The sequence below is a fragment of the Ovis canadensis genome, chromosome 14, assembly GCF_042477335.2.
Source record: "Ovis canadensis isolate MfBH-ARS-UI-01 breed Bighorn chromosome 14, ARS-UI_OviCan_v2, whole genome shotgun sequence".
Lineage (NCBI taxonomy): Eukaryota > Metazoa > Chordata > Mammalia > Artiodactyla > Bovidae > Ovis > Ovis canadensis.
The window spans coordinates 79,685,703-79,711,157 of NC_091258.1; the positions used below are offsets into that span (position 1 = coordinate 79,685,703).

Consider the following 25,455-nt stretch of genomic DNA (forward strand, 5'->3'; position numbering starts at 1 on the left):
GCCGGCAAGTCCCGTGGCGGTGGCAGCGCTGAGGCGCCTGCCTCAAGGGCGCGCTCGTCCTCCTGCTGCAGGAAGGCGGACCCCTCCAGGGCGCGAAGCTGGGCTCCTGTCCAACACTCGGAAATGAATTGTCCGAGGAGACACGTGCTGACAAAGCAAGAGATTTTGCCGGGAAAGGGCACCCGGGTGGAGAGCAGGAGGGTAAGGGAACCCAGGAGAACTGCTCTGCCGCGTGGCTCGCAGTCTCGGGTTCTATGGCGATGGGATTCGTTTCCGGGTGGCCTTTGGCCAATCATTCTAATTCGGAGTCTTTCCTGGTGGCGCACGCATGGCTCAGCCAAGAGGGACGCTAGCGAGAGGGATTCTGGGAAGTGGACGGACACGCAGTGTCTCCTTTAGCCCTTTCCCGAACTCTTCGGTTGGTGGCGGCTTATTGGTTCCATATTCCTTATCAGGATCTCCTGCCATAAAACAGCTCATGCGCATGGTTACTATGGTGCCTGGCCAGGGTGGGCGGCTTCGATCAGTGTGCTTCCCCTGACATGTATGGCTGAGTCCCTTCCCTGTTCCCCTGAAACAGGCTGAGCCCCCACCACCCTCAGCCCACCAGACACTAAAGCCCTGAGCGCCAGACGCCTGTTTCCGCTCCCACATCCAGGTCCCCGGGTCCCGGACAGTGAGGCAGTCGTGAGTGGGGCCTTGCGTCTGACAGTTTGGTGGCACTTGGGAGAGGGTGACAGGCAGAGGGAGCCGCAAGTGCAGAGGCTTGGACGGGGAACTTAGCTGGACGGATTCGGGCATCCCGGGGTCCATCTGATGTCTGCAGGGAACAAGCAACACGAGGCAGCTGTTCAGCCTGGACTAGCAGAGTGCAAGGTGTTCGTTACGGTGAACTCTAGAAGCCACGCAGAGTTTTAAGAAAGAAAGGGCAGAGCCCACGTCGGAAGTTAAAATGTTTTCAAAAGCTATCCAAAGGAAAGAGACGCAGAGACGTCATATTGATGACTCCGGGGTGCTCTGGCCTGTTTCATTCAGCCCGGAGAGTAAGATCAGGGGGAACTCTGGTCATTTGTGAGCATCACTAGGCCTGAGGTACACCACCAATGGGCTAGGCTTTGAATGAAGCTTAGGTGGAGAGAAGACAAGGGGACAACAGGTCAGCCTCAAAATAGCGTGGGGCCATGGATGTTGGAAATGAACAGGAGATTGTGTGTGGTTGAGTCTCAGGTAAGAAATGGAGCCTGTCAGGGAGGCCTTTAATAGAAGATTTTGGCGCTGCCACCGCTACCAGGAGCTATGGGCAGTCTAGGGAATTACTGGATTCTGGATGAATTTGCCAAACATAACTGAATGTTGTCTGCTAAATTGTGGCATAAGTCCTAAAATTAAGTCCCAGTATTATATGCTGCTTGGACATGTGTTAAAACTGGCAGGACCTCAAATGACCTGAGCACCAGTTCTTCACCTTGCTCTGCTCCAGTGGATGGGGTCTCCTTAACTAAACTATCCTTTTCATAAAGGGGATGAGGTATAGTTCCTGCTTATCCCTCTGTAGTGGGTTTCAGTGCCCTGTCAGCCAGCCCTTTGGGGTTATTTAGAAAAGAAAATTACATCCTCCTTTGGAGAGCAGGGGCACCTTACCTTCTTGGTACTATAAAGCTTACGTCCCACAGCTCTTGGTTGTCCACTGTTTTCCAGAGTGTGACACCATGTAGCCCCGTGTGGTGTGTGGTGTCCTCCTATTCTAGCTGTGAATATATAGGATTAAGAAGATGCTACTGATGACATCTGCCCAGTGTTAGTTGTCCTATGTTTGGTCATCACTATAATTCTAGGCAGGAAACCCATCCTCACCAGCGGAGGGAAAAGGATGTGAGCAACATAGTTCAACATAAGGGGAGGCCAAGGAGAGGCTTATAGAGCGGGATGGGGAGGTGGTGCTGGCTGAGGACACATGACTGCGGTGTCTAGAGAGTGATGTGTACATGGAGAGGGTGTGTGTCTGATGGTCCCAGGTCCCTGGTATTGGGACTTACATGACCTTGACCATATCAGGGTTGTTGCCTGGCAGGAGTGTTGGATTCCTCTATGTCAGGCCCACAGTTTAAGTGTCTGTTTATGCACCTGTCTCTTGTCGCTGATGGCTGGACCCCATAATCAGTGGGCCTGTAGGGAGAGAGTGGCACCAGGGCCTAGTTTCTCCTCTGACTGGTGAGGTTGGGAGGAGGATGGTCATAGAGTAGATGTATGGGGGAATGGATTGTAGGTCCTCTTGAGAGGGGCTAGTTTGTGATTTCATCTGTCCCAATTATGACAGGGTGGTGTGACTTTTGAGATGTGGCCGTGAACTTTTCCTGGGAGGAATGGGGTCTCCTTGACGAGTCTCACAAACGCCTGTACCATGATGTGATGCTGGAGAACTATGCACTTATATCCTCACTGGGTAAGACTGCCACCCTCCCCAGACTGACCTGGGCTAGGCTCTGTATCTCGCCTCACCCTCCTTTCCTCAAGGGGTGCTCTGTTCAAACACGTGCACCTGGGGCACTGTTTGTTTCCTCGGCTTTCTGGTTAGTTGTTTTGATAGGTAGGGCTGGGTTGTTTGCACTGCCCTTGTCTCGCCTTGTAGCCCCAATTATTGATATTATTTCCAAAAAGAGGGAACTAATATTACTGTTTTCCTTTACAGGGTCATTGTAAGAATTAAATGAGATACTGATATAGTTTCAATACTAATAATTGAATAAGCATAGGGATTTCTGGACTCACCCCTCATACGGATATATTTGAAGTCAGCAGTCTTGCAGTGAGGCTAGTGGATCGCATCTTCCTTCCCTGTTCCCTGACCAGGTGGTGTATCCAGGCCCATGGCACTCCTGTGTCCCTGGTTTTGTTCCCTTTCATTATCTCACATTTCCTCATGCCTCTGTCGCCAAGAGTTGAAGGCGGTGTCATGGCCATAACCGGGATCGTGGGCTGTTTTTCAAGGATATCCTTTGGTTCTGTCTGTAGCGTTTAGAGCTCTTCTGTTCCTTTTCTCTTATTGAGTTATAATTGACAGTACTGTATGCATTTAAAGGGTACAGGGATTTCCCTGATGGTCCTGTTATTAGGATTAGTTCTTTCATTGCTGTGGCCTGGGTTCAATTCCTGGTTGGGGAACTGAGATCCCACAAACCTTGAGGTGGTGAACTCTGGGGGAGGATAACTGGAATAGATGTGAAGATGTGAAATGAATTGTGGGTTCTCAGAGAATGCTTATGGTTTCATCTATCTCATTCATGTCTGGTGGTGTGACCTTTGAGACAGCCAAAAAACAAAAAAAAGAATGTATACAATCTGATGATTTTATATATATACACACATATTCTGAAATGAGGACGATAATAAAGTTAATTAACATATCCATTTCCTGATATATTTATCTTTTTCATGTGTGAGAACACTTGGATCTACTCTCAGCACATTTGAAGTGGACAATACAGCATTATTAACTATAGTCTCCATGCTATATTAGATCCCCAGAGCTTATTCACCTTATAACCAACCACCATTTTCTGTAGACCTGAGCCCCCATTCTTTGTTTCTGTGGTTTCAACTCTCTTTTTTCAAGATTCCATATATAAGTGATACCGTACAGTATTTGGGCTTCCCTGGTGGCTCAGATGGTAAAGAATCTGTCTGCAATGCAGGAGCCCTGGGTTGGAAAGATCCCCTGGAGAAGGAAATGGCTACCCACTCCAATACTCTTGCCTGGAGAATCCCATGGACAGAGGAGTCTGGTGGGCTGTGGGCCACGGGCTCACAAAGAGTCAGACGGGACTGAGCGACTTTCATTCATTCGGTCATACAGTATTCGTTTTTCTCTGGCTTATTTTACTTTGTGTTAAGCCCTCCAGGTCCATCAATGCATGCTTTGCTTTGTTATGGCTGAGTGGTAACTCCATTGTGTATAAACACCAGACTGTCCATTTGTTGGTATACAGATGCAGGCAAGGCCTGCCTCACAGACAGCGCAGGTTTGCTTCCAGACCACCACAATAGGAAGGGAGGATGGCCCTAAAGCAAGTGACAGAGTTTTGTTCCCCAGGGAATGTCTTACGTTCACGCTGTGCAGTGGCCTGAGTGTGCAATAGCGTCATACATAAAATGACAGCGACTAGGCTTTCGTTCAAAAGAAGTCCTCATTGCTGGAAAAATGTGAACTGGCATCTGAGCTGTATCTTTTTGCTCATGGAGGGTCTTCCCTTAATTGTGACTGATCAAGGTGCTGATTAATCAGGTTGCTGAAGGCTGGGGTGGCTATGGCAATTTTTTCAAATAAGACGATGGAATGTCTCGCATGGATGGACTCTTCCTTTCATGAATGATTGCTCTGTAGTATGGAATGCTGTTTGATAGCATTTTACACACAGTAGAAATTGTTTCAAGGTTGGAATCAATCTTTTCAAACCCTATGGCTGCTTTATCAACTAAGTGTATGTAATATTCTAAATCCTTTATTATCATTCCAACATTCTTCACAGCATTTTCACCAGTGTCCTTCATCTCAAGAAGCCATTTTCTTTTCTCGTCTGTTAAAGTTTGTTCTGAGATTGCCGCAGTTCAGTCCTCTTCCAGCTCCATTCTAATTCTAGTTCTCTTGCGTTTTCCATCACATCTACAGTTCCTTCCTTCACTGAAGTCTTGAACCTTCAAAGTCACCCGTGAGAGTGGTCTTCAATCAGCTTTTCTCCAGATCCTGTTAGTGTTGATAGTTTGATCTTTTCCCATGATTCATAAATATTCTTAATGGCATCTAGAGTGAGGAATCCTTTCCAGAAGGTTTTCCATTTACTTGACCTGGATATATTCGAGGAATCAGGCCTTCCCAAGTGCTCAGTGGTAAAGAATCCAAGTGCCAATGTAGGAGACATGGGTTTGATCCCTGGATTGGGAAGATCCCCGGAAAGGGAAATGGCAACCCACTCTAGTATTCTTGCCTGGGAAATCCCATGGAAAGAGGAGCCTGGTAGGCTACCGTCCACGAGCGTCACGAAAGAGTCAGATGTGACTTCGCGACTAAACAACAACAATTAGAGGAGTTATTATCTGTGGTGTCTACAGCCTTATGAAATGTATTTCTCAGGGCTGGCAGTCTAGTCTACTTGATCCATGGGCTACAGAATGGATGTTGTCGTGCTAGGCATGAAAACAACATTACTGTACATCTCCATCAGAGCTCTTGGGCGACTGGGTCCATTTTCAGTGAACAGTAACATTTTGAAAACAATCTTTTGTTCAGAGCAGTAGGTCTCAACAGTAGTCTTAAATTATGCAGTAAACCATGTTATAAATATATGCGCTGTCATCCAGGCTTTGTTGTCCCGTTTATAGAATATATGAAGAGTCAATCTACCATAATGCTTAAGGGCCCAAGATTTCCAGCATGATAAAGGAGCATTGGCTTCAACATCTAGTCACCAGCTGCATTAGCCCCTAATGAGAGAGTTTAGCATGTCCGTTGAAGCCAGACATAGACTTCTCTCTCACTGTGAAAGTCCTAGATGACATCTTCTTCCAGCATAAGACTATTTCATCTACTATAACAATCTGTTGTTTAGTGTAGCTATGTGCATTAATTAGCTTACCTAGATCCTTTGGATAACTTTGGTACAGCTTCTACATCAGCATTTGCTGCTTCACCTTGCGCTTCTGTGTTATGGAGACAGTTTCTTTCCTTGAAGCTCATGAACTAACCTGTGCTAGCATCGAACTTTTTTTTTTTTTTTTTGCAGCTTCTCACTTCTCTGGAGAGGGTTATGGCATCTGGTCCCATCACTTCATGGGAAATTGATGGGGAAACAGAGGAAACAGTGTCAGACTTTATTTTGGGGGGCTCCAAAATCACTGCAGATGGTGACTGCAGCCATGAAATTAAAAGACGCTTACTCCTTGGAAGAAAAGTTATGACCAACGTAGAGAGCATATTCAAAAGCAGAGACATTACTTTGCCAACTAAGGTCCGTCTAGTCAAGGCTATGGTTTTTCCAGTAGTCATGTATGGGTGTTAGAGTTGGACAGTGAAGAAGGCTGAGCACCAAAGAATTGATGGTTTTGAACTGTGGTGTTGGAGAAGACTCTTGAGAGTCCCTTGGACTGCAAGGAGATCCAACCAGTCCATTCTGAAGGAGATCAGCCCTGGGATTTCTTTGGAAGGAATGATGCTAAAGCTGAAACTCCAGTACTTTGGCCACCTCGTGCGAAGAGTTGACTCATTGGAAAAGACTCTGATGCTGGGAGGGACTGGGGGCAGGAGGAGAAGGGGATGACAGAGGATGAGATGGCTGGATGGCATCACTGACTCGATGGACGTGAGTCTGAGTGAACTCCGGGAGTTGGTGATGGACAGGGAGGCCTGGCGTGCTGCGATTCATGGGGTCGCGAAGAGTCTGACACGACTGAGTGACTGAACTGAACTGAACTGAACGGAGGGCTTGACTCCCTTAGGCTTTGGCTTAGGGAACGTTATGCCTGGCTTCATCTTGTATTGTTGTTCAGTCACTAAGTTGTGTCTGACTCTTTGCGACCCAGTGGACTGTAGCACACCAGGCTCCTCTGTCCTCCACACTCTCCGGGAGTTTACTGAAACTCCTGTCCATTGAGTTTGTGATACCACCCATCTATCTCCTCCTCTGTTGTCTCCTCTTCCTCCTGCCTTCAGCCTTTCCCAACATCAGCATATTTTCCAATGAGTCAGCTCTTTGAATCAGGTGACCAGAGTATTGGAGCTTCGACATTTGTCCCCCCAATGAATATTCAAGGTTGATTTCCTCTAGGATTGACCAGTTTCCATTCCTTGCAGTCCATCTGACTCTCAAGAGTCTTCTGCAGCATCACAGTTCCAAAGCATCAATTCTTTGGCACGCAGCCTTTTTGTGGTCCAACTCTCATATCCGTCCATGACTGCTGCAAAGAATGTAGCTTTGAAGATACAGACCTTTGTGGGCAAAGTGATATTTCTGCTTTTTAATTAATATGCTATCTAGGTTTGTTATAACTTTCCATTCAGGGAATAAGTTAACTCAGACTCACATCCATCGAGTCAGTGATGCCATCCAGCCATCTCATCCTCTGTCGTCGCCTTCTCTTCCTACCCTCAATCCCTCCCAGCATCAGAGTCTTTTCCAATGAGTCAGCTCTTCGCATCAGGTGGCCAATGTACTGGAGTTCCAGCTTCAGCATCATTCCCTCCAAAGAAATCCCAGGGCTGATCTTCAGAATGGACTGGTTGGATCTCCTTGCAGTCCAAGGGACTCTCAAGAGTCTTCTCCAACACCACAGTTCAAAAGCATCAATTCTTTGGCATTCAGCTTTCTTCACAGTCCAACTCTCACATCCATACATGACCACAGGAAAAACCACAGCCTAGACGGACCTTTGTTGGCAAAGTAATGTCTCTGCTTTTCAACATGCTATCCAGGTTGGTTATAGCTTTTCTTCCAAGGAGTAAGCGTCTTTTAATTTCATGGCTGCAGTCACAATCTGCAGTGATTTTGGAGCCCAAGAAAATAAAATCTGTCACCACTTCCACTTTTTCCCCTTTGATTTGCCATGAAGTGATGGGACCAAATGCCATGATCTTAGTTTTTTGAATGTTGAGTTTTAAGCCAACTTTTCACTTTCCACCATTCGAGTTGGGGCTCCCTGTTCTGTTCCATTGATCTATGTGTCTTTTTTTTATGCCAGTACCATAATGTGTCAATTACTGTAGCTTTGTACTACTTTGAAATCAGGAAATATGATGCCTCTCTTTTTGTCCTTTGTCAAGATTGCTTTTGCTATTTGGAATTTTTTGTGGTTCCCTATGAATTTTAGGATTGTTTGTTTTTGCAGAAATGTCTTTGGGATTTTGATACAGATTGTTTTCTATCTGTAAATTGCTCTTGGTAAAATTAACAATATTAATTCTTGGAATCCTAGAACACTGGATATCTTTTCATTTATTTATGTCTTCTCTACTTTCTTTCATCATTGTCATATAATTTTCAGAATATAAATTTCTCAACTCCTAGGTTAAATTTATTCCTAAGGTTGTTTTCTTAATTTTCTTTTCAGGCAGTTTTTACATTACTGTATATAAATGCAACTGTAACCGATTTGTATTTTGGGTTATTTTTTTGTCCTGCAACTTTACTGAATTCATTTAGTATGGTAGAATTTTGGGGTTTCTACATATAAGACTGTGCTACCTACAAACACTTTTGCTTCTTCTATTCATGTTGGTAAAGTGCTGGACTCAATATGCCAGCAAATTTGGAAAGCTCCGCAATGGCCCCAGGGCTGGCAAAAGTCACTTTTTAGTCCTATCCTAAAGAAGGATAGTGCCAGAGAATGTTCAGACTACTGTACAACTGTGCTTATTTCACACGCTGGCAAGGTAATGGTCAAAATGCCTCAAGCTAGCTTCAAGCTAGGCTTCAACAGTATGTGAACTGAGAACTTACAGATGTACAAGTTGGATTTAGAAAAGGCAGAGGAACCGGAGCTCAACTTGCCAACATTCATCGGATCATAGAGAAAGCAAGGGAATTCCAGAAAAACATCTACTTCTGATTCATTGACTATGCTCAAGCCTTTGACTATGTGAATCACAACAAAGCCTGGGAAATTCTTAAAGAGATGGGAGTACCAGACCACCTTACCTGTCTCCTGGGAAACCTGTATTCAAGTCAAAAAGCAACAATTAGAACCAGACCTGCAACAATAGACTGGTTCAAAATTGGGAAAGGAGTATGATGAGGCTGTATACTGTCACTCTCTTTATTTAACATATGTGCAGAGTATCTAATGCAAAATTGCAGGCTGGATGAATCACTGGCTGGAATCAGGATTGCCAGCAGAAATATCAGCAACAACAGATATGCAGATAATATCACCCTAAGGGCAGAAAGCGAAGAGGAACGTCTTGATGAAGGTGAAAGAGGACAATGAAAAAGCTGGCTTAAAACTCAGCAATCGGAGCGCTAAGATCATGGCATCTGGTCCTGTCTATCACTTCATGGCAAATAGATGGGAAAACAATGGAAACAGTGACAGACTTTGTTTTCTTGGGCTCCAAAATCACTGCAAATGGTGACTGCAGCCATGAAATGATAAGACACTTGCTTCTTGGAAGAAGAGCTTTATGACAAACCTAGACAGTGTATTAAAAAGTAGAGACCTCACTTTGCTGACAAAGGTCCGTACAGTCTAAGCTATGGTTGTTCCAGTAGTCGTGTATAGATGTGAGAGTTGGACCATAGAGAAGGCTGAGCACCGAAGAATTTATGCTTTCAAACTGTGGTGCTGGAGAAGACTCTTGAGAGTCAGTTGGACTCCAAGGAAATCAAACTAGTTAGTCCTAAAGGAAATCAACCCTGAGTGTTCATTGGAACGACTGATGCTGAAGCTGAAGCTCCAGTACTTAGGCTCGCTGGTGCAAAGAACCAACCCACTGGAAAAGACCCTGATGCTGGGGAAGAGTGAGGGCAAGAGGAGAACGGGGCAACAGAAGATGAGCTGGTTGGATGTCATCACCAACTTTTTGGACATGAGTTTGGGCCAATTTGGGGAGATAGTGAAGGATGGGGAAGCCTGGTGTGTTGAAGTCCCAGGGGTGGCCCAGAGTCGGACGTGACTTAGCACCTGAACAATGACATCAATTCTGGTTTGAATGCCATTTCTTTCTTTTTCTTCCCTACTTACTCTGGCTGGGGCTTCCTGTACTGTGTTGAATAAAAACAGAAGTGATGGGCATCCTCGTCTTGTTCCTGATGTTAGAGGAAAACTTTTTAGCTTTTGAGTGTTGACTATAATGTCGTTGTTGTTGTTGTTTAGTCATTGATGTGTGTCTGACTCTTTTGTGTCCCCATGGACTGTAGCCCGCCAGACTCCTCTGTCCATGAGATTTCCCAGGTAAGAATACTGGAGTAGGTTGCCATTTCCTTCTCCAGGGAATCTTCCTGACTCAGGGATCAAAACTGTTTCCTGCTTGGCAGGCAGATTCTTTAACCCGGGGCCACCTGGGAAGCCCTGAGTGTGAAGTTAGCTGTAGGCATATCAGACGTGTTGAGGTACATTCCTTCTATATCTAGCTTGTTGAGAGTTTTTATCTTGAAAAGATATTGAACTTTATCAAATGCTTTTTCAGCATGTACAGATATGGTTGTGGTTTTTATCTTCCATTCTGACAATGCGTTTGTCACATTTTTTGATGTTGCACATGATGTTTAACCATCTTAGCATCCCCGGGATAAATCCTTGATTGTGATGTATGATCCTTTTTATGTGCTGTTGGGTTTGATTTGCAAGTAATTTGTTGAAGAGTTTTGTATCTATGTTTATCAGGGGTCAGTCAGTTCAGTTCAGTCACTCAGTCGTGTCCGACTCTTTGCAACCCCATGAATCACAGCACGCCAGGCCTCCCTGTCCATCACCAACTCCCAGAGTTCACTGAGACTCGCGTCCATCGAGTCCGTGATGCCATCCAGCCATCTCATCCTCTGTCATCCCCTTCTCCTCCTGCCCCCAATCCCTCCCAGCATCAAAGTCTTTTCCAATGTGTCAACTCTTCACATGAGGTGGCCAAAGTACTGGAGTTTCAGCTTCAGCATCATTCCTTCCAAAGAAATCCCAGGGCTGATCTCCTTCAGAATGGACTGGTTGGATCTCCTTGCAGTCCAAGGGACCCTCAAGAGTCTTCTCCAACACCACAGTTCAAAAGCATCAATTCTTCAGCGCTCAGCCTTCTTCACAGTCCAACTCTCACATCCACACATGACCACTGGAAAAACCATAGCCTTGACTAGACGGACGTTAGTTGGCAAAGTAATGTCTCTGCTTTTGAATATGCTCTCTAGGTTGGTCATAACTTTTCTTCCAAGGAGTAAGCGTCTTTTAATTTCATGGCTGCAGTCACCATCTCCAGTGATTTTGGAGCCCCAAAAAATAGAGTCGGACACTGTTTCCACTGTTTCCCCATCTATTTCCCATGAAGTGATGGGACCGTATGCCATGATCTTCGTTTTCTGAATTGTCCTATAATTTTCTTCTCTTCTGTTATGCTTAAATAGCTTTGATATCAGAGTAATGCTGTTCTCATAAAATGAACTTGGAAGCGTTCCTGCTTCAAGTTTTTGGAAGACTTGAGAAGGATTAATGGTAATCCTTTAAATATTAAGTGGATTTCCCAGTGATTCTGTCTAGTCCTGAACTTTTCTTTGTTGGGAGATTTTTTTATTAGTGATTACATCTCCTTGCCAGTTACAGATCTGTTCAGATTTTCTATTTCTTCATGATTTCGTTTTGGTTGGTTTTATGTTTATAGGAATGTTATTCATTTCTTGAGGTTATCTAATTTGTTGGTGAAAAATTGTTCATTGTAATTTCTTCTGATTGATTGTGTTCCTGCAGTATGAGTTGTGATGTCTCCTCTTTTATTTCTGACTTTGAGTCTTCACTCTTCATAATCTAACTAAAGGCCTGTCGATCTAACTAAAGGCCTTATGTCTTCTAAGAAACTGACTCTTGCGAATTCCCTGGTAGTCCAGTGGTTAGGACTCTGTACTTTCATTCCAAGAGGCCCAGGTTTAATCCTTGGTCAGGGAACTAAGATTCTTCAGGCCGCATGGTGTGGCAAAAAAAAAAAAAAAAAACACCTCTTAGTTTCATTGATGTTTTCTATCATTTTCCTAGTCTCTATTTCCTTTTTTTTTTTTTTGCTCTGATCTTTGTTATTTGCTTATTTCTGATAATTTTAATCTTAGTTCTTTTTCTCATATCTTGAGGTATAAGCATACGTTGTTTATTTGAGATGGTTCTTTTATTCTTAACATAGGCAAGTATTACTCTAAACTATCCTCTTACAATTGCTTTTGCTGCATCCCACAAATTTTGGTGTGTTATGTTTTCATTTTCATTTGCCTAAAAATTTTTTTTTTAATTTCTTATTTAACCCGTAGGTCATTCAGGAGCGTGTCATTTAAATTCCAATATTTGTGAATTTTCCAGGTTTCTTCCTGTTAATGATTTCTAGTTTCACACCATTGTAGTTTGAAAAGGTACTTGATATGATTTTCATCTTTGTGAATTTTTTAGTATTTGATTTTTGACCCAAGATGTGATGTCTCCCAGAGAATGATACATGCACTCGAGAAGAATGTGTATTCTGCTATAATTGGATAGCATCTTTTGTACATGTCTATTAGGTCTGTTTGGTCTTAGGTGCAGTTCAAGTCCAATGTTTTCTTATCCAGAGTGGGATCTTGAACCCTTAATATTATTGCAGCTATCTATTTCTACCTTCAGATTTGTTAATATTGGCTTTATATGTTTAGGTGCTCCAATATTGGGTACATATGTATTTGTAATTTTTATCCTCTTGATGAATTGATTGCTTTATCATTACATAATGACCTCCTTTGTCTCTTGTGACAATTATTTTACTTAAAGAGTATCTCATCTGACATTGTATGATTACCCTGCCTGTTTTTTTTTCTTTAATCCCTACTTTTGAAAAAGATTTTTCTATTCATTTTTGATGTGGTGGGTCTTTCTTGCTGCGTGGTCTTTTTCTCTAGTTGTGGTGAGTGGGGGCTGTTCTCATTGCAGCACAAAGGCTTCTCATTGTAGAGTATGAGCTCTAGGTGCATGGGCTTCAGCGGCTGTGGCACATGGGTTCACCAGCTGCAGCTCCTGGACTCTAGAGCACAGCTGTGGCACACATGGGCTTAGTTCCTCTGCAGCATGTGGGGTCTTCCCAGACCAGGGATCAAACCTGTGTCTCCTGTATTGGCAGGTGGATTCTTTACTAGTGAGCCACCAGGGAAGCCCCATACTGGGTCTTAATTGTGGCGCATGGGGTCTTCATTGCTACATGCAAGATCTTTTTTCGTTTCATTTGCACATTTGTGCAGAGAGTTGCCCCTTCCGATAACGTGAATGTGTACCTCATCAGCATTTCTTTCCATTCAGGCTTCTGGAGTGGAGAGGAGAAAGTTGAGACTTCCTTTGCACAGAGTGTTTCTGTGGCAGTGTCACAGGCCAGGACTTCCAAGGAAGCTTCATCTTCTCAGAAGACTCACCCCTGTGAAGTGTGTGGTCCAGTCTTGAGAGGCATTTTCCATTTGGCTGAGCAGCAGGGAACACAACACAGCAAGAAATTACTGAAGTGCAAGGCATGTGCAAAAGGATTTTCTTTCAGTACAGACCTTCAGCAGCACCAGGAGCAGCACAAGCAAGAAAAACCACCCATAATCAACGTGGACAGGCCTTCATTTGTGGAGAGCTCCAATTTCCTTGTGTCAGGAGAGCCTTTAACCAGCAAGGAGGTTGGGGATGACTTCCGAAGCACCTCAGAACATCTGAAGCAACAGGCCAGTCACACTGGGGAGAAGCCAAATACAGTCACCCACTGCATGGAAACTTTACAAAGCAAGAAAAGTCATTGTACCAGGGGAGAATGCAAGAAAGCCTTCGGCCCCAAACACACACTTGTTCAGGACCACAGTGCCTGCCCTGAAAGACAGTGTTTTGTGTGCAGTAAATGTGGGAAAAAATTCAAGTATAAACCCTCATTTATTGTGCATCAGAAAGCCCACACTGGTGACAGGCTTTATGAGTGTGGTGACTGTGGAAAATCTTTCAGGGGAAGCTCAGCCCCCATTCAGCATCGAAGAATTCATACTGGGGCAAGGCAGTACAAGTGCAGCAAATGTGGGAAATCCTTTAGCCAAGAATGTGTCCTCATTTATCCTCAGAGGAGTAGCAATGCAGAAAATTGCCATGTGTGCTATCATTGTGCACAGTCTTCTGGCCAGAGCTCCATCTTTATTCAGCAACGGACAGTTCACACTGAAGAAATCAGTTATAAATGCACTGAGTGCAGGAAGTCCTTTAAACGGAAATCTGATGTAATTGAACACTGGAGGGTTCATACAGGAGAAAGGCCTTACGAGTGCAATGAATGTGGGAAATCTTTTACTTCTAGCTCTGCCCTCCATTATCATCAGAGAGTTCACACTGGAGAAAAGACTCATAAATGTGGGGAATGTGGGAAGTCTTTTACCTCTAGCTCTGGCCTGCGTTATCATCAGAGAATTCACACCGGAGAAAGGCCATATGAGTGTATTGATTGTGGGAAGTCTTTTACCCAAATAAATCACCTGATTGTGCATCGAAGAATTCACACAGGTGAAAGGCCTTATGAGTGCAGTGAGTGTGGGAAATCCTTTACCCAAAGAATTCATCTCAACGTACACCAGAGAGTTCACACAGGAGAGAAGCCTTATGAGTGCAGTGAATGTGGGAAATCATTTCGCCAAAATGTTTTCCTCCTTCAACATCAGAGAGTTCACACTGGAGAAAGGCCTTACACGTGCAATCAGTGTGAGAAGTCCTTTAGATACATATCCAACCTCACTACTCATCAGAGAGTGCATACTGGAGAAAAGCCTTATAAATGCAGTGAATGTGGGAAATTGTTTAACCAAAGCTCAAACCTCATCACACATCGGAGAATTCACACTAGGAAAAGGCCTTACAATTTGGGGAATCTGCTGAGTTCTTTACCTACAACTCCAGTCTCTTAAAACACTGGATCAAGGCCTTATGAATGCAATGAAAGTGATAAGGCCATTAACCCAAAGTCTTCACTCTTTGGAACCACAGATTTCAGAAGGAAAAAACATGTTACATGTGTAGGATTGTAGAGTTTCCTTTTTCAGTGGATCTACACTCGACATCCCTTCTGGTGGTACCATCTGAATTGAGCACCATACATCCAAACATCTGCAAACGTCCCAGGTATGTGGGAGCTATATTATACTTTGTAACCTGGCCTCTTGCCAGACTTCTGTTGCTGCCAGTTTCTGTGGCCAAAGCCATTCCACTTCTCCCACCTGGCAGGTATTCACAGTGTACAGCGTTCAGCCACTCCAGGGTGTTCAGGGAAGGAAGCTTGATTTTTCCCATTCATGGGAGGGATTGTGAGAAGCCTGAGAAGCACTCATTTCCTTCTGTTGCTTTGATAAGTGAAGTCACTGACATGACCCATTTGGGGCCCAGAGGACTCTGCTTGTTGCCCAAGGCTTCCAAAGAAAGACTGCAGAGCTTTCTGGTTCTAATCTGTGGCCTGAATGTGTATTTTCTGGGTTCAGAGGTCAATCTAAGGAAGGAGTAGTCTTTGTGACCACCTTCAGTGCTTCTGAAAATAGCATGAAGTTGTCTTGTTCACGGGGTATATTGCCTTGTGCGTGTGCACTGGCGGGGAGCATACTCTCAGGCCCTGCAGTGGAGCCATGTGCTGTCACACGCAGAATTCTGTAGGTAGTATCACTGGTTGTAAGATTACAGTGGGGATGGTAATTGTTACAGAAAGCACTAAATTAATAGTGGGAGCAGGACACTATTACAGACTGGTTGGATGTGCCCGTTTAAAAGAGCGTCCACATTATTCCAGTCATTGTGGCTGTGAAGGATGAATATGTACAGAAATTCTCAGGCCTCCTAAATTGTGCATCTCGTATTAGCAGAGAGCATTACAGGAGAAAATAATGGGAAAGTTTTGTGGTTTCTGTAATCTCTCTGCGCTATCCTCCTCAAGGCCATTTCTGTGCAGATAGAAAAATGAGGATAGAGAGAAAGAATATCCTTCAGTGAATAACAGACATTGTGACAATATTCCTGTTGAGTCACTTTGGGAACAGTCTTTGTTGCTTATATTTTTGACCACTGAGGCCAACTGCCCCTCCCAAAGCATGAGGCAGAAAGTGGTGTAGTCAATATCGGGGATTTTATTTAAACAGTAAGAAATCCAGATTTGTATTTTTAATATATTTTTAAGTTTTAACAACCTAAAAATACTTGCAGTAAAATGCACGTAGTTAAAATATACACTTTGATAAGTTTTGACATTTATATAAATCCATGAAACCATCATCACATCCATAAAAAAACCAATGTACTTTCGTTTTTAACTTGTTTCCTTTTTTGATGTCGCTCTGACCTCTAGTCAACCATTGATTTGTTTTTCTTTAGATAAGTTTTAATTGTCTAAAAATGTATATGGTTAAAATCTTGAAGTGTTTATGCTTTTCCTCTCAGGTACCCTTATGTGAAATATTTATCAGTGAGTAGTTTGTCTTTTTATATTGATGAGAAATATATTCTGCGGATATACTACTATTTGTCCATTCGTCTGTATATCCTTATTTGAGTCCCCAGTTTTTGACTGTTGCAAGTGAAACTGCTGCAGATATTTGAATAGAGTAAGAGTTCTTCACGTAGTTATGTTGCACTTTTCCTGTGTTGTCCTCTACTTTGGGCTGCAACGCCTGAGTTACAGGCTTAGCGAATGTATGACATTTAAAGAACATTATCCTATGTTGAGATAGGAGAGGTTACACAAGAAAAAGATGAAAGCCCAGCAGTCTTCCTGAGCTCGGTGATGAGAGGCGTTAAGGAACTATATCTGTACCGACCCCGAGTCCACAAAGGGGAGAACACGATTTGCCATGCATTTTATCATGCAAGCTACTCCTGATATCTGTAGAAAATTACAAAAGCTTGAGGTGGGCCCCGAACCCTATCTTCAGCCTTGGTAGCGAAGGCCCTCAAGGTCTGTAACTACCAAGACTTGATGGAGGAGGCCAGTCAGGATAAGAGACTGACAAAGAAGATGCAGCTCTTGGTTAGTCTGATTCAGCCGCCACCTCGAGGGGGCCCTGAAGGGCTGAGAAAGCTGGGCAGGCCCCCAAGATGCTGCCTGGGCCTTAACCAATGTGCTTTTGTCAGAAAGGGGGACACCGGAAGGGGGGATGTCTTGAGCGCCCTCCTGGGGGACACCCAAGGGGCAACCCCGACCAACCCCAGTTCTTTGTGAATAAGTTGGATGGGAGAGCCCACACACTGACTGATGGGTCCTGAGTGCCTGCCTGGATATAGATCCCGCTTGATCCATTTTCACTACCCCAGCAGAGCCTTGGGTCACCCCTGATGTAGCAGGTAAAACTGAATTCCTTGTAGACACTGGAGCTGCCTGCTCTGCTCTGACTTGGCCAGCTGGCCCTCTCTCCGTCTGTGGACTGTACTGTGACTGGAGTTGGTGGACAGCCAAATAGAGGGCGATTTAATCTCTCCGTGGCTTCCCAGGTGGCACAGTGGTAAAGAATCTGCCTTCAATGCAGGAGCCTTGGGTTCAATTCCTGGATCAGGAAGATCCCCTGGAGAAGGAAAAGGCAGCCCATTCCAATATTCTTGCCTGGAGAATTCCACAGTCAGAGGAACCTGGTGGGCTTCAGTCCATGGGGTCGCAAAGAGTCGGCAATGACTGAGCATATCAGCACACGCTGTAATCTAAAATGATTGTTTCCTTTTGTAGTCTTACAGAAGCGTTTGGAACTTCCAGTTCTTCCATATCCTTGCCAATATGTTTAGTCTTTTTAAACTTTTGACTTTTAAAATAAATGTGTAGCATTATCTCACTGTTGTTTTAATTGCATTCCTCAGATGTTTCATGATGTGGAGCATTTTTTCATTTTTTAAATTTCCCACTAGTGTATGTCCTCTTGGTAACTTTCATCCATTTTTATAGAAATAATTTTGACTGTTTCTCTTTTTATTAAAAAGATAGTGAAACAACAAAGACTTAATTTAAAACTTAATTCTTTTGGGATATAATTCCTAGCCATAAGAAAGAATTATTTTTGAATTCTGAAATGCTATTTTCTAATTTTTTTTTCTGCTGTATATAGTGCAGTGGCCCCATACAGCATATTTTACGTTTAATCTGCATTACTAACATATTCCCCATAATCAAGCCAAGAATGACATTGTTTGCAGTTTCCCCAAAGTAAATATTCCCACTGCTGTCAATTTAAAACTTTGCCAAAGAATTGATGCTTTTGAACTCTGGTGTTGGAGAAGACTCTTGAGAGTCCCTTGGACTGCAAGGAGATCCAACCAGTCCATTCTGAAGGAGATCAGCCCTGGGATTTCTTTGGAAGGAATGATGCTAAAGCTGAAACTCCAGTACTTTGGCCACCTCGTGCGAAGAGTTGACTCATTGGAAAAGACTCTGATGCTGGGAGGGATTGGGGGCAGGAAGTGAAGGGGACAACAGAGGATGAGATGGCTGGATGGCATCACTGACTCGATGGACGCGAGTCTCAGTGAACTCGGGGAGTTGGTGATGGACAGGGAGGCCTGGCGTGCTGTGATTCATGGGGTCGCAAAGAGTCGGACACAACTGAGCGACTGAACTGAACTGAACTGAATGTGATATCACTGACATGGAGTTTGAGAGTTGACAGCATGCCAGTATATTGTGTTTCCTCTGTAGTGATATTTTCTGGGCTTCCTAGGTGTCACAGTAGTAAAGAATCCCCCCTGCCAGCTCAGGAGACACAAGAGACATGGGTTTGATCCCTGGATTGGGAAGATCCCCTGGAGGAGGAAATGGCAACCTACTCCAGTGTTCTTGCCTGGAAAATTCCATGGACAGAGGAGCTCTGATTCCTTATCCTAAAGCCACTGAAGTAGGTCTACTCACAAGGTAAGAAATAGGCCCAGAAAACAAACCAAAAAAACAGTCGAGAATTTGACAGCACCACTTGTCACCAGTGGTTCTTCCTAAATTTATTCATCCGTTGGGGTTACTATTGTGAAAGGAAAATCAAAGTGAAGTCTATACTGAGCAGGGCTTTCTAAAATGGAGTGCAGAGGCTATTAAGGAAGTGTGATTTATGCACCTCTCAGCATGGATGGAATCTGATCTTTTGACTACTTATTGTCCTAATGAAGCCACCTAGAACATCTGCCAGGAACTCAGGATGCTTATCAAACCCTTACCCTAAAGGAACTCATGACCACCTATCTACCTTTTGGATCCCAACCCTAAAAAACTCCTGATTGCTTAAGGACAAATATTTCCTAAATTGCATCAGACTCAGTCACAGTTCGTCACAAGGCAACTTGAAGGAACTCATGGCCTTCTGTATTTGTAAGCCCCTGAGTCTCTTCTCCCAGAACACTCCTTTGGAATTACCTGATTCTCTGTCTCCTGAATTGCAGTTCTTAAAACTCCAAATAAGCTCTTTCCTTCCTTGCAGCCTCCTGTGTTGTTTTGTGGTTGGCATTATGCGGTGTCAGAAGCAGGATACCAGATGCAGACCTGCACAGGCCCTCACCGACTCTGACACTGCCTTGGATTCAAGTCAGGTGCCTCCAAGAGCCCGCTGAGCTTTTCATCTCCTTGGAGATCCCAGATCATGGTGGTGAGTCTTCCTGTACTTAAGCCACCCACCTTGGGAGAAGTTCTAGTTTCAACAAAGAGTGTCCTTTGTTTCTGACTTCTGTCCTCTAGGATTTTGTTTCTGGTTTTGTTTGAGTGGCCTCTACTATTTTTTAAAATATTTTATTGAAGTATAGTTGCTTACCAGGTCATGTTAATTTCTTTTGCAAAGTGACTCCGTAATGCATGCATTCTTTTTCACTTTCCTTTCCATTATGGTTTGTCTGAGGATATGGAGTATAGTTCCCGGTGCTACACAGTAGTACCTTGTTTATATATCCTATATATAGTGGACGGCCTCTGCGAATCCCACATTCCCAGTCCTTCCCTCTCCTACCCCTCCTCCGCCCTGGCAATCTCAGGTCTATTCTGTATAACTGTGAGTCTGTTGTTCTTCTATAGTGGCCTCATTCCACCGACAGGAAAAGTGAGGCTCCAGAGCTAGCAGGCAGCCCTGCTGCTGAGGCGAGGCAGAGCAGAGACCTGAACCCCTAGGCAGAAGAGTCTCAGCTGGGCAGCTATCTGTCTGCTGAAGATGCAGGTGCAGCCTCCAAGTGGGACCCCCAGCAGGGATCCCAGCTACTTTGGGAAGAGCTCCGTGACTGGCCGGAGCCCCTCGGCTCTTGGAACTCTCTGCTGTCCCTGCAGCCTCTTTGTGGGCCCCGCCACTCTCTGCAGGCTCTCGACTCACAGCCACCCCCTTGGGGGCCTCCTTCTAGGCCCGGCCCTGTCTGTCCTCTAAAAGCCCCCAAGGCAGCCCCGTCATTAGCCCCCTTTTGCACTGGGAAAAAGTCACGAGTGAGACTAGAGGGGCATCTCTTGCTGTGAGCCCGGCAGAGGTGGGGGTGCAGACGTCAATCCCAGGCTCACCCACCGTGTCCCCCCTCCCCTCTGACCTGGTTCCGTCCCAAGAAACCTCTCCTCCTTGTTCCCTCAGGCTCCTCTCAGGGTCCCTCTCAGCCGGGGGCCCTGTAGACGTTCTCCAGACGCCGCGGGTCCCTGGGGCGATGTGCTCAGGTCGTCTAAACAAGGCCCCACGGACTGGGAGTTTTAAGCACCAGATTACTGTCCCTGTCCCTGTCCCTGTCCCCATGGCGTTCCTCCCGCCCCCTCCAGCTGGTGAATTTAGCTCTCACCAGCCTCTAGGTAAGAGCAAACCAGTGACTGCCAACGAGCATTCCTTCAGAACATTCCGAGTCCCTCCCTGGGAGCCAAACTTGACCACCGTCCCGGAATGGATTAGGTGAGGTCTGGCCCATCCTGTACATCTTGCGCCTTTCCCATGCAATAGGATGGCAGCGCCCCACACTGTCGCGCTGTCCCTAGGTACGTGGAGGCAGGTCATATCTAGTACGGGAAATGTTTGTATCCAAGCTGTGTCATAGGTGTGGCACCAAAACACAATCACACTGTTCGTGTTTCCAGATGGTCACATACAAATTATTTTATTCCACAGATACACACTTAAAAAGACAAGAGATTGAACTTCCGTGGTAGCTCAGTGGTAAAGAATCTACCTGCCAATGCAGGAGACCCTGGTTTTACCCTACTCCAAGAAATCTCACACGCTGAGGAGCCGCGGAACCCATGTGCCGCACCTGCTGAACCCACGCGCCCTAGAGCCCGGGCTTCGCAAAGAGAAGTAGACTGCGGTGAAGAACAGCCCCGGTTTGGTGCAACTTGAGAAAAGTCCTTGCAGCAACGAAGACCCAGCCCAGCCAAAAATAAATAAATAAAAAACAAGAGATTTACGTCTTGTTGAAAATGGGGAATGAGATTTCCTTCCTCTCAGAGCATTTACCTTAGAAAACGTGTAGGAACTGTCTCATCTTTTTAAAATGCATGTCTTTGAAGACTTCTAAGAAGGCCTTTTTTCAGCTGGTCTCCCCCCCACCCCCACCCCGGCCCCCAGAGTTTTAGGACTCAGATGTCTTTCTCAAGAACCTGGGACCCATCTCCTCACGCTGCAGACAGGGAAATAGCTCACCAGTCAGTTCTGGTGGGAGGATAGGAGTCTCACCTTAGCGGATGCTGTGCTCCAACTTTAAAAACCACCTTCAGTTACAGAGATGAGAAGTCTGTGTCTCCTCTAGATAAAACCAATGAACTACACAGTCACCTCATTACCAGGTAAAATTAGGGCTCTGTGTGACAAACAGTATTGTCAGCTCCTCTTTCTTGAGGACTAGGGGAGTTAGATTTTTTTTTTCTGTCTTTACAATTTCCTAGTGGATTGCCTGGATGGACTGTAATCCTTTAATACTTATTTTAACAATAAAATTGATTTTGTCTCTTTATTACCTTGTGGAAAACATTTCTCAATTGGGAGAAATTTTTGTTTTCATTTCCCTAACAGTCATCATCACACACCTCTCCACAGGGATTAAACCTCATCACCCATCTCATCAGCAACTAGTGTACAGGATATACGGGTGGTCAGTTCAACAGTATCAGAGACACATCAGAATATGCCGAATTCAGATGACCTAATGGCAACAAACTGTACGAAATGAGAATTTTACAAGGTAAGTGCACCCCATGTGTGAAGAGATCTGTGAGAGACAGCTAATGAATGCTTTTGGAATATATTTTGGATTCTGATTGCAACTAATCTGAGTTAAGAAACATTTTTGAAACAGTTCAGCATTGATAAAATATTTTTTGATAAATATTTTTATGATTATTGAGTTATGAAAATGCCTTTTTAAAAAGTCAGTTCTGTAGAGGTGATGCATTAAGTGATGCTGTATGTGGAGTTAATACTTGGCCCCCCCTTAGCTGCAGCAGATAACATCCCAAGACCTCCAGTGGATGCCTGAAACCAAGCCCTACATGTACTGTGTTTTCCCTTATACATATGTACCTGTGATAAAGAGTAATTGTAACAATAGCTGTAATAAAAGTTACTGAGGGGCTTCCCTGGTGGTCCAGTGGCTGGAACCCCTAGATCCCAATGCAGGGGCCCTGGGTTTGATCTCTGGTCAGGAAACTAGATCCCACCTACCGCAACTAAGACCCAGCACAGCCAAATAAATATGTACTTGTTAAGTGAATGTGGTCTCTCAAAATCTATACTACTGTAGTCACCTCTTTTGTGATGCTGTGAGATGATAGAATGCCTGTGTGGATTACTAGACAAATGTATATTCATGTGGGAGACATGAAGAGGGTGGTGAAAGATGGCTTATGCAGAAAGGCTTGCAATTTAAAACTCGTGAATTGTTTCATTTCTGGAATTTCCCATTTAATATTTTCAGACCTCTGTTGACCTTGGGTCTCTGAGACCCCTAAAAAGCAAGTTTGTGAATAGGTAAGAAACTGGTAAGCTAGACCGCTGGTGCAGATGGGATAGATAAAATAAGAATGGCCATGAAGGCCTCCCTGGAGGCTCAGCAGTGAAGAATGCTGCTGTCAATGCAGGAGACACAGGTTCGAGTCCTGATCCAGAAGGATCCCACGTGCCACAGAGTGAATAAGCCCATTAAAAAAAGCAAAGAATGGCCACGAAGTGATGGGTGATTGGTTCATCTGGCTTCATGATAGTCTCTCTTTTTGTATATATTTGAACATAGCCATAACAAAATATACAATATGTCATTGTATCATTAATGTTCAAAACCCCCAAACCAATTTTCCTCCTTTTTAAAAAAACATTTATCCTATCCATATGCTGGGTAGGATAAATTTTAAAAAGCAGGAGGACAATTGGTTTGGGGGTTTTGAACATGCATCAGTGCACCAAAAATTACTTATTAATAAGTGTGTGTAACTTCAGTCAATTATACCTATACATTCAACTTTTAAAATCAAACATGAAGACTTCCAACGCCTTAATCATATTAAATTCTATTACTGCATTCTTGAGGTTACTTGCAGCTACACTGTCTCTAAGGTGGAAATAGACTATATTGTTCGGGCTTATTTCATGGACTTTGCAGGCGGCGCAGTTGTAAAGAATCCATCTGCCAGTGCCGGGTTTGATCCCTGGGTCGAGAAGTTCCCCTGGAGTAGGAAACGGCAACCTGCCCCAGTATTCTTGCCTGGAAAATCCAACGGACCGAGGAACCACAGAGTCGGACACAACTGAGTGACTAGGCACACAGCTTTATTTTATATTTAATAGTCTGCTTCTTCATCTGCGACCGCTGCAGTCTCTCCCCCACGTTTCTCACCCCACCTCCGTCTCCCCACTGGTAACCACTAGTTTGTTCTCTGTATCTATGAATCTGCTTCTTCTTAAAAATTCATTCACTAGCATTTGTTGTATTTTTTAGATCCCACATATGAGTGCTATCATACAGTATTGTATTTCTCTAGTTGACTTGTTTCACTTAGCATAAATCCTCTAGTTCATCCGTGTTGCTCTAAATGGCAAAATTTCATCGTTTGTTTTTTTTTAATGACTGAATAGAACTCCATTTTCCTCGTGTGTGTGTGAATATATATCAGTTCATCTGTTGATGGACTCTTTATCTTAGTAACTATAAATAAATGTTGCTATGAACATTGCGGTGCACGTGTTTTTCCAAGTGTTTTTTGGGTTTTTGCACACACACCCAGGAGTGGCACGCTGGGTCGTATGGTAGTTCTAGTGTTAGTTTCTTGAGGAAGGTTTGTGCTTTCTCCCACGGGGTGCGCGCCGATTGACATTCCCAACAACACTGCACAAAGGTTCCCTCTTCATCCTCTCCAGTGTTCGTTATTTGTGTTCTTTTGGATGATAACCCTTCTGACAGGCATGCATTTCCCTGATGATTAGTGATGTTAAGCATCTTTTCTTGTGCCTGTTAACCATCTGCATTTCCTTTGGGGAAAAAATGGGTATTCAATTCTCTGCCCATTTTTTATTTGGACTATTCCATTGACATTGAGTTAGATGAGCTGTTTATGTTGGCTATTAACCCCTTATTTTGGTGGTTCAGATGGTAAAGCATCTGCCTGCAATGTGGGAAACTTGGTTTCGATCCCTGGTTTGGGAAGATCCCCTGGAGAAGGAAATGGCAACCCACTCCACGACTCTTGCCTGGAAAATTCCATGGATGGAGGAGCCTGGTAGGCTACAGTCCATGGGATCACAAAGAGTTGGACACGACTGAACGACCACCATATATATAACCCCTTATCAGTCCCATCATTTGCGTATATTTTTTTCCATTCAGTAGTTTTTTTTCCCCTATGGCTTTCTTTGCTGTGCAGAAGTTTTTAAATTAAGTCCATTTGTTTGTTTTTACTTTTATTTCATTTGTTTTAGGGACAGATCCAAAAAAGTATCACAGTGATTTATGTCAAAGAATGTTCTGCCTATGTGTTCCTCTGGGAGTTTTAGGGTTTCTGGTCTTACATTTAGGTCTTTAATCCATTTTGAGTTTATTTTTGTATATGGTCATAGAGAATGTCCTAATTTCATTCTTTTACATGTAGCTGTCCAGTTTTTGCTGCACCATTTTTGAAGAATTTCTCCATTGTATATTCGTGTTTCTTTTGTTGTAGATTGATTAATCATAAGTACATGGATTTATTTCTGGATTCTCTATTCTGTGTCAAAATCAGGGCGTGTGTAACTTCAGATCTTTTTAGAATAAGGCAAGATTTAAGTCATAAGGAGGCACATTCATTATTGTTTCCTGTTAAGGTTGATGGACATCACTGTATTTCATCAAATCCAAGATTCCATCCCATTTTCAGAAGAGTCATGATTCTATGTGCCACTGGAAAAAATACACAGCCAACTAAATCATGTTACACATTCCATTAAAAACACCCTGACTTCAGAGATGCGAAAACAAATGTGTGTCTTAAAATTGGCGAGATGTGATGCATAAAACTGGGTGGGCTGGAATGGTCAGGAGTCAGCTTTCAGGCAAGCGGAAGTGTGTTCCCACAGGGCTTCCACACCACGTCTGACACTCGTCATTGAACTGTTGACAGCATTTGCTGTCTCTGTGCACCTGTTTTGTAGGCCGACTCCCTCCAAGGTGCTAGTTGGTGCATCGTTAAGTCCATTTGTCTCAGCCAGAAATCTGAATGTCATACGGGTCGCCTTCCCTCCTCTAGCTGACCCCTGTTCCTTGATTCTGCCTCTTCAGTTCCAGCAACTGCCTCTTCCAAATGGCTGAGAGTAACAACAATCGCACCGGAGCAGGCCT

The 25,455-nt window shown here is 44.1% G+C and overlaps 1 protein-coding gene across 1 annotated transcript; it reads left to right on the forward strand.

Annotated features, from left to right (window-relative positions):
• The first annotated feature begins 41 nt into the window (after window positions 1-41).
• Window positions 42-21,606, forward strand: LOC138418336 (zinc finger protein 551-like). The gene is made up of 4 exons (XM_069549538.1): window positions 42-201; window positions 12,994-14,823; window positions 19,128-19,292; window positions 20,766-21,606. Exon 2 carries the CDS (start codon window positions 13,437-13,439, stop codon window positions 14,607-14,609), a length of 1,173 nt encoding a protein of 390 aa, XP_069405639.1. The 5' UTR covers window positions 42-201; window positions 12,994-13,436; the 3' UTR covers window positions 14,610-14,823; window positions 19,128-19,292; window positions 20,766-21,606.
• The last annotated feature ends 3,849 nt before the right edge of the window (window positions 21,607-25,455 follow it).